At 46.7% G+C, this 12,481-nt stretch overlaps 1 protein-coding gene and 1 long non-coding RNA gene across 11 annotated transcripts in view; one reads left to right on the forward strand and one right to left on the reverse strand.

Moving 5' to 3' along the window:
- The window catches only part of LOC110487108 (brain-specific angiogenesis inhibitor 1-associated protein 2), a 132,532-nt gene extending 121,608 nt beyond the window's left edge, over window positions 1–10,924 (reverse strand). For all 8 annotated transcript variants that reach the window (XR_005035225.1, XM_036939313.1, XM_036939308.1 and 5 more), the window contains exon 1: window positions 10,600–10,924. Coding sequence is in view for 7 of the 8 variants with exons in the window: in XM_036939313.1 (XP_036795208.1) it covers window positions 10,600–10,671 (72 nt within the window). In the remaining variant the exon portion in view is untranslated. The remainder of the gene's footprint in view (window positions 1–10,599) is intronic.
- Window positions 10,925–11,946: 1,022 nt separating this feature from the next.
- Window positions 11,947–12,379, forward strand: LOC118937797. 3 transcript variants are annotated; one of them, XR_005035227.1, is made up of 4 exons: window positions 11,947–12,004; window positions 12,131–12,205; window positions 12,239–12,280; window positions 12,314–12,379. It is a non-coding gene; the product is annotated as an uncharacterized LOC118937797 (long non-coding RNA). The 3 variants fall into 3 exon arrangements; XR_005035226.1 differs by having other exon boundaries at window positions 12,131–12,280; XR_005035228.1 differs by lacking the exon at window positions 11,947–12,004 and having other exon boundaries at window positions 12,070–12,151; window positions 12,185–12,280.
- Window positions 12,380–12,481: the final 102 nt, after the last annotated feature.

Below are 12,481 nucleotides of genomic sequence, written 5' to 3' on the forward strand. Positions count from 1 at the left end.
AGACCTGTAACAACTTCTTTAAGAGGCTCCTCTGTTCTCCACTCGTTACCTGTATTAATGGCACCCGTTTGAACTTGTTATCAGTATAAAAGACACCTGTCCACAACCTCAAACAGTCACACTCCAAACTCCACTATGGCCAAGACCAACGAGCTGTCAAAGGACACCAGAAACAAAATTGTAGACCTGCACCAGGCTGGGAAGACTGAATCTGCAATAGGTAAGCTGCTTGGTTTGAAGAAATCAACTGTGGGAGCAATTATTAGGAAGTGGAAGACATAGAAGACCACTGATAATCTCCCTTGATCTGGGGCTCCGCGCAAGATCTCACCCCGTGGGGTCAAAATGATCACAAGAACGGTGAGCGAAAATCCCAGAACCACACGGGGGGACCAGTCTGGTGACACCGCCACGGCCAGTCGGTGTAAAGGAAAGAATGAATGGGGCCATGTATCGTGAGATATTGAGTGAAAACCTTGTCCATCAGAAAGGGCGTTGAAGATGAAACGTGGCTGGGTCTTTCAGCATGACAATGATCCCGAACACACCGCCCGGGCAACGAAGGAGTGGCTTCGTAAGAAGCATTTCAAGGTCCTGGAGTGGCCTAGCCAGTCTCCAGATCTCCACCCCATAGAAAATCTTTGGAGGGAGTTGAAAGTCCGTGTTGCCCAGCAACAGCCCCAAAACATCACTGCTCTAGAGGACATCTGCATGGAGGAATGGGCCAAAATACCAGCAACAGTGTGTGGAAACCTTGTGAAGACTTACAGAAAACGTTTGACCTCTGTCATTGCCAACAAAGGGTATATAACAAAGTATTGAGATAAACTTTTGTTATTGACCAAATACTTATTTTCCACCACAATTTGCAAATAAATTCATTAAAAATCTTACAATGTGATTTTCTTAATTTTTTCCCCTCATTTTGTCTGTCATAGTTGAAGTGTACCTATGATGAAAATGACAGGCCTCTCATCTTTTTAAGTGGGAGAACTTGCACAACTGGTGGCTGACTAAATACTTTTTGCCCCACTGTATTATGTTTTGGGAGATGAATCCACTATAAAAGGGGGTCCGTGGGCCACATCCCTGAGGAAGAGCGTGATATTCCAACACCCCCACAGCTGTGCTTACAAACCCTGCCCTGTACTCATGTAGGGACTCAAACCAAGGAGTGCCCCTTTACTGAACAAACAGTGCCACAATGAGATTCAACCCACACACACACACACACTGCTGTGCTTACAAACCCTGCCCTGTACTCTGACACACACAGTGGTGTCATGTGAGTCACAACAGCGTGTTGGCATCTCCTCCACCCGGTGCAGCCGCCGGCTGCTTAGGCACGCGTGCACAAGACCGCACTAATGCATTCTGTAGTGAAATGACCCAGCAGGATTCAAATGTCTCCTAAACCATGTCACAATCAATCCCCAGTCCTGCTAACAACCAATGAGGCTTGGGGAAACCCCAGAATGGTAGGAGACAGGAAACTGGCCACGGCCAGTCACCAAGTCAGGCGACACGGCCAGTCGGTGACACGAACACGGCCAGTTCGGTGACACCACCACAGTCAGCCATAGCAGAGCCAACCAAATCAAACTTTATTTGTCACATGCGCCGAATACAAGTGTAGACCTTACCGTGAAATGTTTACTTACAAGCCTTTAACCAACAGTGTAGACCTTACCGTGAAATGCTGACTGACAAGCTCTTAACCAACAGTGTAGACCTTACCGTGAAATGCTGACTGACAAGCTCTTAACCAACAGTGTAGACCTTACCGTGAAATGCTGACTGACAAGCCCTTAACCAACAGTGTAGACCTTACCGTGAAATGCTTACTGACAAGCCTTTAACCAACAGTGTAGACCTTACCGTGAAATGTTTACTTACAAGCCCTTAACCAACAGTATAGACCTTACCGTGAATTCCTTACTTACAAGCCCTTAACCAACAGTGCAGTTCAAGAAGAAGAATATATTTACCAAGTGGGCTAGAATAAAAAGTAATAATAAAAACTAACACAGTAAGAATAAAAATAACAAGGTTATATACAGGGGGCACCGGTACCGAGTCAGTGTGGAGGTTATATACAGGGGACACCGGTACTGAGTCAGTGTGGAGGTTATATACAGGGGACACCGGTACTGAGTCAGTGTGGAGGTTATATACAGGGGACACCGGTACTGAGTCAGTGTGGAGGTTATATACAGGGGACACCGGTACTGAGTCAGTGTGGAGGTTATATACAGGGGGCACCGGTACTGAGTCAGTGTGGAGGTTATATACAGGGGGCACCGGTACCGAGTCAGTGTGGAGGTTATATACAGGGGGCACCGGTACCGAGTCAGTGTGGAGGTTATATACAGGGGGCACCGGTACCGAGTCAGTGTGGAGGTTATATACAGGGGGCACCGGTACCGAGTCAGTGTGGAGGTTATATACAGGGGGCACCGGTACTGAGTCAGTGTGGAGGTTATATACAGGGGGCACCGGTACTGAGTCAGTGTGGAGGTTATATACAGGGGGCACCGGTACTGAGTCAGTGTGGAGGTTATATACAGGGGACACCGGTACTGAGTCAGTGTGGAGGTTATATACAGGGGGCACCGGTACTGAGTCAGTGTGGAGGTTATATACAGGGGGCACCGGTACAGAGTCAGTGTGGAGGTTATATACAGGGGGCACCGGTACTGAGTCAGTGTGGAGGTTATATAAAGGGGGCACCGGTACTGAGTCAGTGTGGAGGTTATATACAGGGGGCACCGGTACCGAGTCAGTGTGGAGGATATATACAGGGGGCACCGGTACTGAGTCAGTGTGGAGGTTATATACAGGGGGCACCGGTACAGAGTCAGTGTGGAGGTTATATACAGGGGGCACCGGTACAGAGTCAGTGTGGAGGTTATATACAGGGGGCACCGGTACTGAGTCAGTGTGGAGGTTATATACAGGGGGCACCGGTACCGAGTCAGTGTGGAGGATATATACAGGGGGCACCGGTACTGAGTCAGTGTGGAGGTTATATACAGGGGGCACCGGTACTGAGTCAGTGTGGAGGTTATATACAGGGGGCACCGGTACAGAGTCAGTGTGGAGGTTATATACAGGGGGCACCGGTACTGAGTCAGTGTGGAGGTTATATACAGGGGGCACCGGTACAGAGTCAGTGTGGAGGTTATATACAGGGGGCACCGGTACTGAGTCAGTGTGGAGGTTATATACAGGGGGCACCGGTACTGAGTCAGTGTGGAGGTTATATACAGGGGGCACCGGTACAGAGTCAGTGTGGAGGTTATATACAGGGGGCACCGGTACTGAGTCAGTGTGGAGGTTATATACAGGGGGCACCGGTACTGAGTCAGTGTGGAGGTTATATACAGGGGGCACCGGTACTGAGTCAGTGTGGAGGTTATATACAGGGGGCACCGGTACAGAGTCAGTGTGGAGGTTATATACAGGGGGCACCGGTACTGAGTCAGTGTGGAGGTTATATACAGGGGGCACCGGTACTGAGTCAGTGTGGAGGTTATATACAGGGGGCACCGGTACAGAGTCAGTGTGGAGGATATATACAGGGGGCACCGGTACTGAGTCAGTGTGGAGGTTATATACAGGGGGCACCGGTACTGAGTCAGTGTGGAGGTTATATACAGGGGGCACCGGTACAGAGTCAGTGTGGAGGTTATATACAGGGGGCACCGGTACTGAGTCAGTGTGGAGGTTATATACAGGGGGCACCGGTACAGAGTCAGTGTGGAGGTTATATACAGGGGGCACCGGTACAGAGTCAGTGTGGAGGTTATATAAAGGGGGCACCGGTACAGAGTCAGTGTGGAGGTTATATACAGGGGGCACCGGTACAGAGTCAGTGTGCAAGGGTACAGGCTAGTTGAGGTCATCTGTACATGTAGGTGGGGGCAAAGTGACGCTGCATAGGTAACAAACAAACAGCGAGTAGCAGCAGTGTACAAGGGGGGGTCAATGTAAATTGTCCAGTGGTGATTTTTATGAATTGTTCAGCAGTCTAATGGTTTGGGGGTAGAAGCTGTTGAGGATCCTTTTGGTCCTAGACTTGGCGCTCCGGTACTGCTTGCCGTGCGGTAGCAGAGAAAACAGTCTATGACTTGAGTGACTGGAGTCTGACAATTTTATGGGCTTTCCTCTGACACCACCTATTATATAGGTCCTGGATGGCAGGAAGCTTGGCCCCAGTGATGTACTGGGCCGTTCACACTACCCTCTGTAGCACCTTACGGTCAGATGCCCGGCAGTTGCCATACCAGGCGGTGATACAACCGGTCAGGATGCTCTCGATGGTGCAGCTGAAGAACCTTTTGAGGATCTGAGGACCCATGCCAAATCTTTTCGGTCTCCTGAGGGGGAAAAGGTTTTGTCGTGCCCTCTTCACAACTGTCTTGGTATGTTTAGACCATGATAGTTTGTTGGTGATGTGGACACTAAGGAACTTGAAACTCTCGACCCGCTCCACTACAGCCATGTCAATGTTAATGGGGGCCTGTTCGGCCCACATTTTCCTCTAGTCCACCAACAGCTCCGTTGTCTTGCTCACATTGAGGGAGAGGTTGTTGTCCTGGCACCACACTGCCAGTTCTCTGACCTCCTCCCTATAGGCCGTCTCATCATTGTCGGTGATCAGGCCTACCCACTTGTGTCGTCAGCAAACTTAATGATGGTGTTGGAGTCGTGTTTTGCCACGCATTCATGGGTGAACAGGGAATACAGGAGGGGACTAAGTACACACCCCTGAGGGGCCCCAGTGTTAAGGATCAGCATGGCAGATGTGTTGTTGCCTACTCTTACCACCTGATGGCAGCCTGTCAGGAAGTCCTGGATCCATTTGCTGAGGGAGGTGTTTAGTCCCAGGGTCCTCAGCTTATTGATGAGCTTTGAGGGCACTATGGTGTTGAACGCTGAACTGTAGTCAATGAATAGCATTCTCACATAGGTGTTGCTTTTGTCCAGGTGAGAAAGGGCCGTGTGGAGTGCAATAGAGATTGCGCCATCTGTGGATTTGTTGGGGCGGTATGTGAATTGGAGTGGGTCTAGGGTGTCCGGGAGGATGCTGTTGATGTGAGACATGACCAGCCTTTCAAAGCACTTCATGGCTACCGATGTGAGTGCCACGGGGCGGTAATCATTTAGGCAAGTTACCTTTGCTTCCTTGGGCACAGGGACTATGGTGGTCTGCTTAAAACATGTAGGTATTACAGACTCGGTCAGGGAGAGGTTGAAAATGTCAGTGAAGACACTCGACAGTTGGTCCGCGCATTCTTTGAGTACACGTCCTGGTAATCCGTCTGGCCCCGCGGTTTTGTGAATGTTGACCTGTTTAAAGGTTTTGTTCACATCGGCTGCCGAGAACGTTATCACACAGTCATTCAAAACAGCTGGTGCTCTCGTGCATGATTCAGTGTTGCTTGCCTCGAAGCGAGCATAAAAGGCATTTAGCTCGTCTGGTAGGCTCACATCACTGGGCAGCTCGCGTCTGGGTTTCCCTTTGTAGTCCGTAATAGTTTTCAAGCCCTGCCACATCCGACGAGCATCAGAGCCGGTGTAGTAGGATTCAAATCTTAATCCTGTTTTGATGCTTTGCTTGTTTGACGGTTCGTCTGAGGGCATAGCAGGATTTCTTATAGGCGTCCGGATTAGTCTCCCGCTCCTTGAAAGCAGCAGCTCTAGCCTTTAGCTTGATGCGGATGTTTCCTGTAATCCAGGGTTTCTGGTTGGGATATGTATGTTCAGTCACTGTGGGGACAACGTCATCAATGCACTTGACTGAGGTGGTGTATTCCTCAATGCCATTGGATGAATCCCGGAACATATCCCAGTCTGTGGTAGCTAAACAGTCCTGTAGTGTAGCATCCTCGTCATCTGACCACTTCCGTATTGAGCGAGTCACTGGTACTTCCTGCTTTAGTTTTTGCTTGTAAACAGGAATCAGGAGGATAGAATTATGGTCAGATTTGCCAAATGGAGGGCGAGGGAGAGCTTTGTACTACACAGGGCCAGTACTACTACTACTACTACTACACAGGGCCAGTACTACTACTACTACTACAACACAGGGCCACTACTACTACTACTACAACACAGGGCCAGTACTACTACAACACAGGGCCAGTACTACTACTACTACTACAACACAGGGCCAGTACTACTACTACTACTACAACAACACAGGGCCAGTACTACTACAACACAGGGCCAGTACTACTATTACTACAACAACACAGGGCCAGTACTACTACTACTACTACTACTACTACTACTACTACTACTACTACAACACAGGGCTACTACTACAACACAGGGCCAGTACTACTACAACAACACAGGGCCAGTACTACTACAACAACACAGGGCCAGTACTACAACACAGGGCCAGTACTACTACTACAACACAGGGCCAGTACTACTACTACAACACAGGGCCAGTACTACTACTACAACACAGGGCCAGTACTACTACTACAACACAGGGCCAGTACTACTACTACAACACAGGGCCAGTACTACTACTACAACACAGGGCCAGTACTACTAATACAACACAGGGCCAGTACTACTACAACACAAGGCCAGTACTACTACAACAACACAGGGCCAGTACTACTACAACACAAGGCCAGTACTACTACTACTACAACACAGGGCCAGTACTACTACTACTACTACTACAACACAGGGCCAGTACTACTACTACTACAACACAGGGCCAGTACTACTACAACACAGGGCCAGTACTACTACTACTACACAGGGCCAGTACTACTACTACTACAACACAGGGCCAGTACTACTACAACACAGGGCCAGTACTACTACTACTACACAGGGCCAGTACTACTACTACTACTACTACAACACAGGCCCAGTACTACTACAACACAGGGCCAGTACTACTACTACTACTACAACAACACAGGGCCAGTACTACTACTACTACTACTACTACTACACAGGGCCAGTACTACTACTACTACTACTACTAAAACAACACAGGGATGGTACTACTACTACAACACAGGGCCAGTACTACTACTACTACAACACAGGGCCAGTACTACTACTACTACTACTACAACAACACAGGGCCAGTACTACTACTACTACTACTACAACACAGGGCCACTACTACTACTACACAGGGCCACTACTACTACTACACAGGGCCAGTACTACTACTACTACACAGGGCCAGTACTACTACTACTACACAGGGCCAGTACTACTACTACTACTACACAGGGCCAGTACTACTACTACTACTACACAGGGCCAGTACTACTACTACTACTACACAGGGCCAGTACTACTACTACTACTACACAGGGCCAGTACTACTACTACTACTACACAGGGCCAGTACTACTACTACTACTACACAGGGCCAGTACTACTACTACACAGGGCCAGTACTACTACTACACAGGGCCAGTACTACTACTACTACACAGGGCCAGTACTACTACTACTACAACACAGGGCCACTACTACTACTACAACACAGGGCCACTACTACTACTACACAGGGCCACTACTACTACTACTACTACACAGGGCCACTACTACTACTACTACTACACTTGGCCAGTACTACTACTACTACTACACTTGGCCAGTACTACTACTACTACTACTACTACACTTGGCCAGTACTACTACTACTACACTTGGCCAGTACTACTACTACTACTACTACTACACTTGGCCAGTACTACTACTACTACACTTGGCCAGTACTACTACTACTACTACCACACTTGGCCAGTACTACTACACTTGGCCAGTACTACTACACAGGGCCACTACTACTACACAGGGCCACTACTACTACTACACTTGGCCAGTACTACTACTACACTTGGCCAGTACTACTACACAGGGCCAGGAGGCATCATTATCAACACTGGAGGACTAATGATTCATCAGGTGCATATAGAGACTCAAACAGTATCAGGTGTGTATCCATCCAGAGAACAAACACTTCCCCGCCTCCCTCCTTCAGGGTCTCTTAAAGAAGCATCTCCCTCCCAGCCTCTCGTCATCTGGCCTCCTTTCTGACGTCTGACAGATTCCCAAAAGAAGAGCAAGAGAGACCTCAGCTCCCCTCAGCCCTATTCTGGGATCCTACATGTCCTTCTTTCAGTGTAGAACTGTGCCTGGTGAAGGCTGAGAGAAGAGGGGGGGGGGTGTGGAAGTCGGTGCACTGCAGTGAACAGGGCAAATGGGTGGTTATTTGGATGTTGGGGCTTGGGTGGTGTTCAGTAGGGAGAAAACGGTTTGAAGGATTTTGAAATATAGATGGTAGAAACTGAACAATAACCAAAAAAGAACAAAGATTTGGTTTCTTTTGCCAAACCTTTTTCTACAATGGGCCCTACTAACATCGCCATGGTCTCTTCACCTTGAAAAGCTGAGAGGAGAACATGGAGGCTGTGTGTGTGTAGAATCATAGTGATGTGATTCCATGTGTAACAGGAAGTTGTTAGTATCCTCATAACCAGAGAGTTTTGTTAGCATTCCACAACAACTATGCACCAGGTGTTTCATTAAAAAGGTTCAAGCCCTGTTGCCAAGCGCAATGAAGTCAACTTGAGCCCTATGGCCAGCCAACATGTGGTAGTTGAGACCCTTAGCATACTTTAAAATGGTTACAACTGAACTGAGTGTTTTAGTCCAGGTATTTCTGTAGGCTTATATGTGCAGACGCCCCACTACAACAAAATACCTTGTTCCAGGTCCAAACCCCAAGGCCCTTCCATATTCTGTAAGCCAGTTCGTTTCCTATAGGCCTAGGGCTCTAGGCTATGCAGTGTAAAAGGAAGGTTCTGTCCCATCTGAAATCTCAGCCGTCAGGTGTCAACTAGTTGAGGGTTTCCTAAAGGTGGTCCTGACCCCAGTGAACATTTTGTTTCCCCCCCCCCCCAGCACTACACAGCTGATTCAAAAATTCAAAGCTTGATGAAGAGTTGGTTATTTGAATCAGCTGTGTAGTGCTGGGGGGAAAAAATAAACATACACCCAGGGGGGCTCAGGACACCCGCCTTCTCTGAAACACCTCTCCCCTTCTCTCCCTCCCTTCTCTCTCTCCCTCTCGCTCTCCCCCCTTTCTCTCTCTCTCCTCGCTCTCCCCCCTTTCTCTCTCTCTCTCCTCTCTCTCCCCCCTTTCTCTCTCTCTCTCCTCTCTCTCCCCCCTTTCTCTCTCTCTCTCCTCTCTCTCCCCCCTTTCTCTCTCTCTCCTCTCTCTCCCCCCTTTCTCTCTCTCTCCTCTCTCTCCCCCCTTTCTCTCTCTCTCCTCTCTCCCCCCCCCCCCCTCTCTCTCAGCCTCTCTCTCTCGCTCTCAGCCCCCCTTCTCTCTCTGCCCAAATATGTTAAACTAGTTACATTATTATTTTGAATTTCTGACTTGTATGTATTTATAAAGCCATTTTTACATCAGCAGATGCCACAACGTGTGTATACAGAAACCCAGCTTAAACCCCCACACAGCAAGTAATGCAGATGTGGAAGCACGGTGGCTAGAATTTAATATAGTTCTATAAATAACAGATAAATAAAAATCCCCAGGACCGACTGAGAAACCCTGAACTAGCTAGTAATACACAGATCTAGCTGTCCTAGTGGATCAGTTGGGAGGCTGTTTTCTTTGGTCATCAATGGAATATGAACGCCTGGAAAGAAGCTCGTCCCAATATGAAACTAACACAGAGGCTCCAGCCCAGGCTTATTTTTGCTGAACAGGTTTTGTGATGTTGAAATCCCCAGGGCAAATGTTTGAAGTACCTGTTACAACACAGCCTGCTAGCTGCCCTACCTCTACCTCCTCCTCCTTCCTGCCCTGTCAACCAAACACAAATGTGTAGGAATGTCTCCCTCTTTCTCTCTCTCACACACACACCCTGTTCTAGTGGACACAGTAGGGTGTCAACATGAAATACATTGAAATAAGTTAATGTGTAATGAATCTATTGATTAAATGTGACTGTGCCACGGTGTGTGTCATATGTAGCCTGTCCATTACATGTTCACTATCTCTCACAACATAATACTGAGCCTGAACGTATTACAAACATGATCTAGTTATTATGGCAGAAGCATAGCGCAGTATGACATGTCTGAACAGTGGTGTGTAGCCTACATTGTGCGGCTGCGCCGAGGAGCGCTGATTTTACTGTAGAAACGTAGTCCTACCTGATGCCCCACGGACGGCAACAAAATGAAAGCTACGCGTCGCTATTGACTGTAAAATACGTATGATAACGCACAGAATGTCATTCGGGAAGTAGGTCGTAATGTTGAAAAGTACATTTATTCAGAAAAGTAGGCCAATATAATTGAACATGGAAGACCTTCAGTAAAGAGCATCGAACGCTCCCTCGGGAATTCTCTTCGAATGAAGAGATTCTAATCGCAGTGCAAGATGCGCACCGAATGGGGGAGGGCAAAAATGCTATTAAATCACTAATAAAAACACATTCCAAAATATTTACATAACTTATATTATGAGTAGGCCTATATCGTCTGTCAATAACCTGTGGCATCAAACTTTTTATAGTTGTAGAAGCTTACCTTGTAGACATTCTCCGTTATGCGGTGAACCTCGTCGGTGCGAGACATCTTGAAATCTTCGGTCAAAACCATAAACAGTATTTTCCTTTAGAGAGAAGTTATCCGAGTGAAATACGCCGAATGGGTAGAGAGAGTAGCCTAAACGAAGAGACGATGTGATGCGATTTACCGCGAAGGTACGTGTGCCTGAAAGAAAGACAGTAACCGGAAGATTCTCTTGGTCGGTTGCACCCACTCAAATCCCTCTCACGCAATCAATCTCTGCGGTGTTCGCCAAAGCGTCTTGTCACATCGCGGAGCTTTTCCAATTACAAGAGCACCACCCGCCTTCTCCGAAACACCGCCTCTCCCCTTCTCTCTCTGCCCAAATATGTTAAACTAGTTGCATTATTCATTTGAATTTCTGACATTGATTTCAAATCAAATTTATTTATAATGCCAAATTTATTTATAAAGTGCTTACACAGAAACCCAGCCTAAAACCCCAAACAGCAAGCATTGCAGAAGCATGGTGGCAAGGATTTATTATAGTTCTATAAAGCTTAATATTTTATAAATATATACAGTGCCTATAGAAAGTACAAACACGGCAAAGACAGACACCTTTTGGCCTGAATGCAAAGCCTTATGTTTGAGGAAAATCCAACAACATGTCACTGAGTAACTGCCTCCTTATTTTCAAGCACGGTAGTAGTGGCTGCATCATGTTATGGGTATGCTTGACATCGGCAAATACTGGTCAATTTTTCAGGATGAAAATAAATGGGATGGCGCTAAGCGTAGGCAAAATCCTAGAGGAAAACCTGCTTCAGTCTGCTTTACACCAGACACTGGGAGAGGAATTCACTTTTCAGCAGGACAATAACCTAAAACACAAGGCCAAATCTACAGCGGAATATTTTACCAAGAAGACAGTGAATGTTCCTGATTGGCCAAGTTACAATCTGCTTGAAAATCTATGGAATGACTTAACACATTGAAAAAAAAGAATGGGCAAATGTTGCACAATTCAGGTGTGGAGAGCTTTAATGAGACTTACCCAGAAAGCCTCACAGCTGTAGCTGCTGCCAATGGTGCTTCTACAAAGTATTGACTCAGCAGTGTGAATATTTATGTAAATTAGATATTTCTGTATTTCATTTTCAATACATTTACTAAATGTTCTACAAATATGTTTTCACTTTATGTTGTACTGTGTGTAGATGGCGTTTAATTATTTATTTGATCTAATCAAGATGTTTTATTTTTCATTCATCTTTAACATTGTGTGTGTTTTGTGTAGCTTGCTGACATAAAACAAAAAAGTAGAATTTTTAATCCCACTTTGTAACACATTAAAATGTGAATAAATCCAAGGGGGCTGTAGACTTTCTACAGGCACTGTATGACTGCATCTACACTTCAGGTGACTGCATCTACACTTCAGGTGACTGCATCTACACTTCAGGTGACTGCATCTACACTTCAGGTGACTGCATCTACACTTCAGGTGACTGCATCTACACTTCAGGTTACTGCATCTACACTTCAGGTGACTGCATCTACACTTCAGGTGACTGCATCTATGACTGCATCTACACTTCAGGTGACTGCATCTACACTTCAGGTGACTGCATCTATGACTGCATCTACACTTCAGGTGACTGCATCTACACTTCAGGTGACTGCATCTACACTTCAGGTGACTGCATCTATGACTGCATCTACACTTCAGGTGACTGCATCTACACTTCAGGTGACTGCATCTACACTTCAGGTGACTGCATCTACACTTCAGGTGATATAGTGAAATTAAACATCACAAAAAATAAATAAAACAAAGAATGACGATTACTATTTTTTAAATCACTATCATGGAAATATTTGTTACTAAACAAAATCA

This window comes from Oncorhynchus mykiss, chromosome 12 (assembly GCF_013265735.2).
Source record: "Oncorhynchus mykiss isolate Arlee chromosome 12, USDA_OmykA_1.1, whole genome shotgun sequence".
NCBI lineage: Eukaryota > Metazoa > Chordata > Actinopteri > Salmoniformes > Salmonidae > Oncorhynchus > Oncorhynchus mykiss.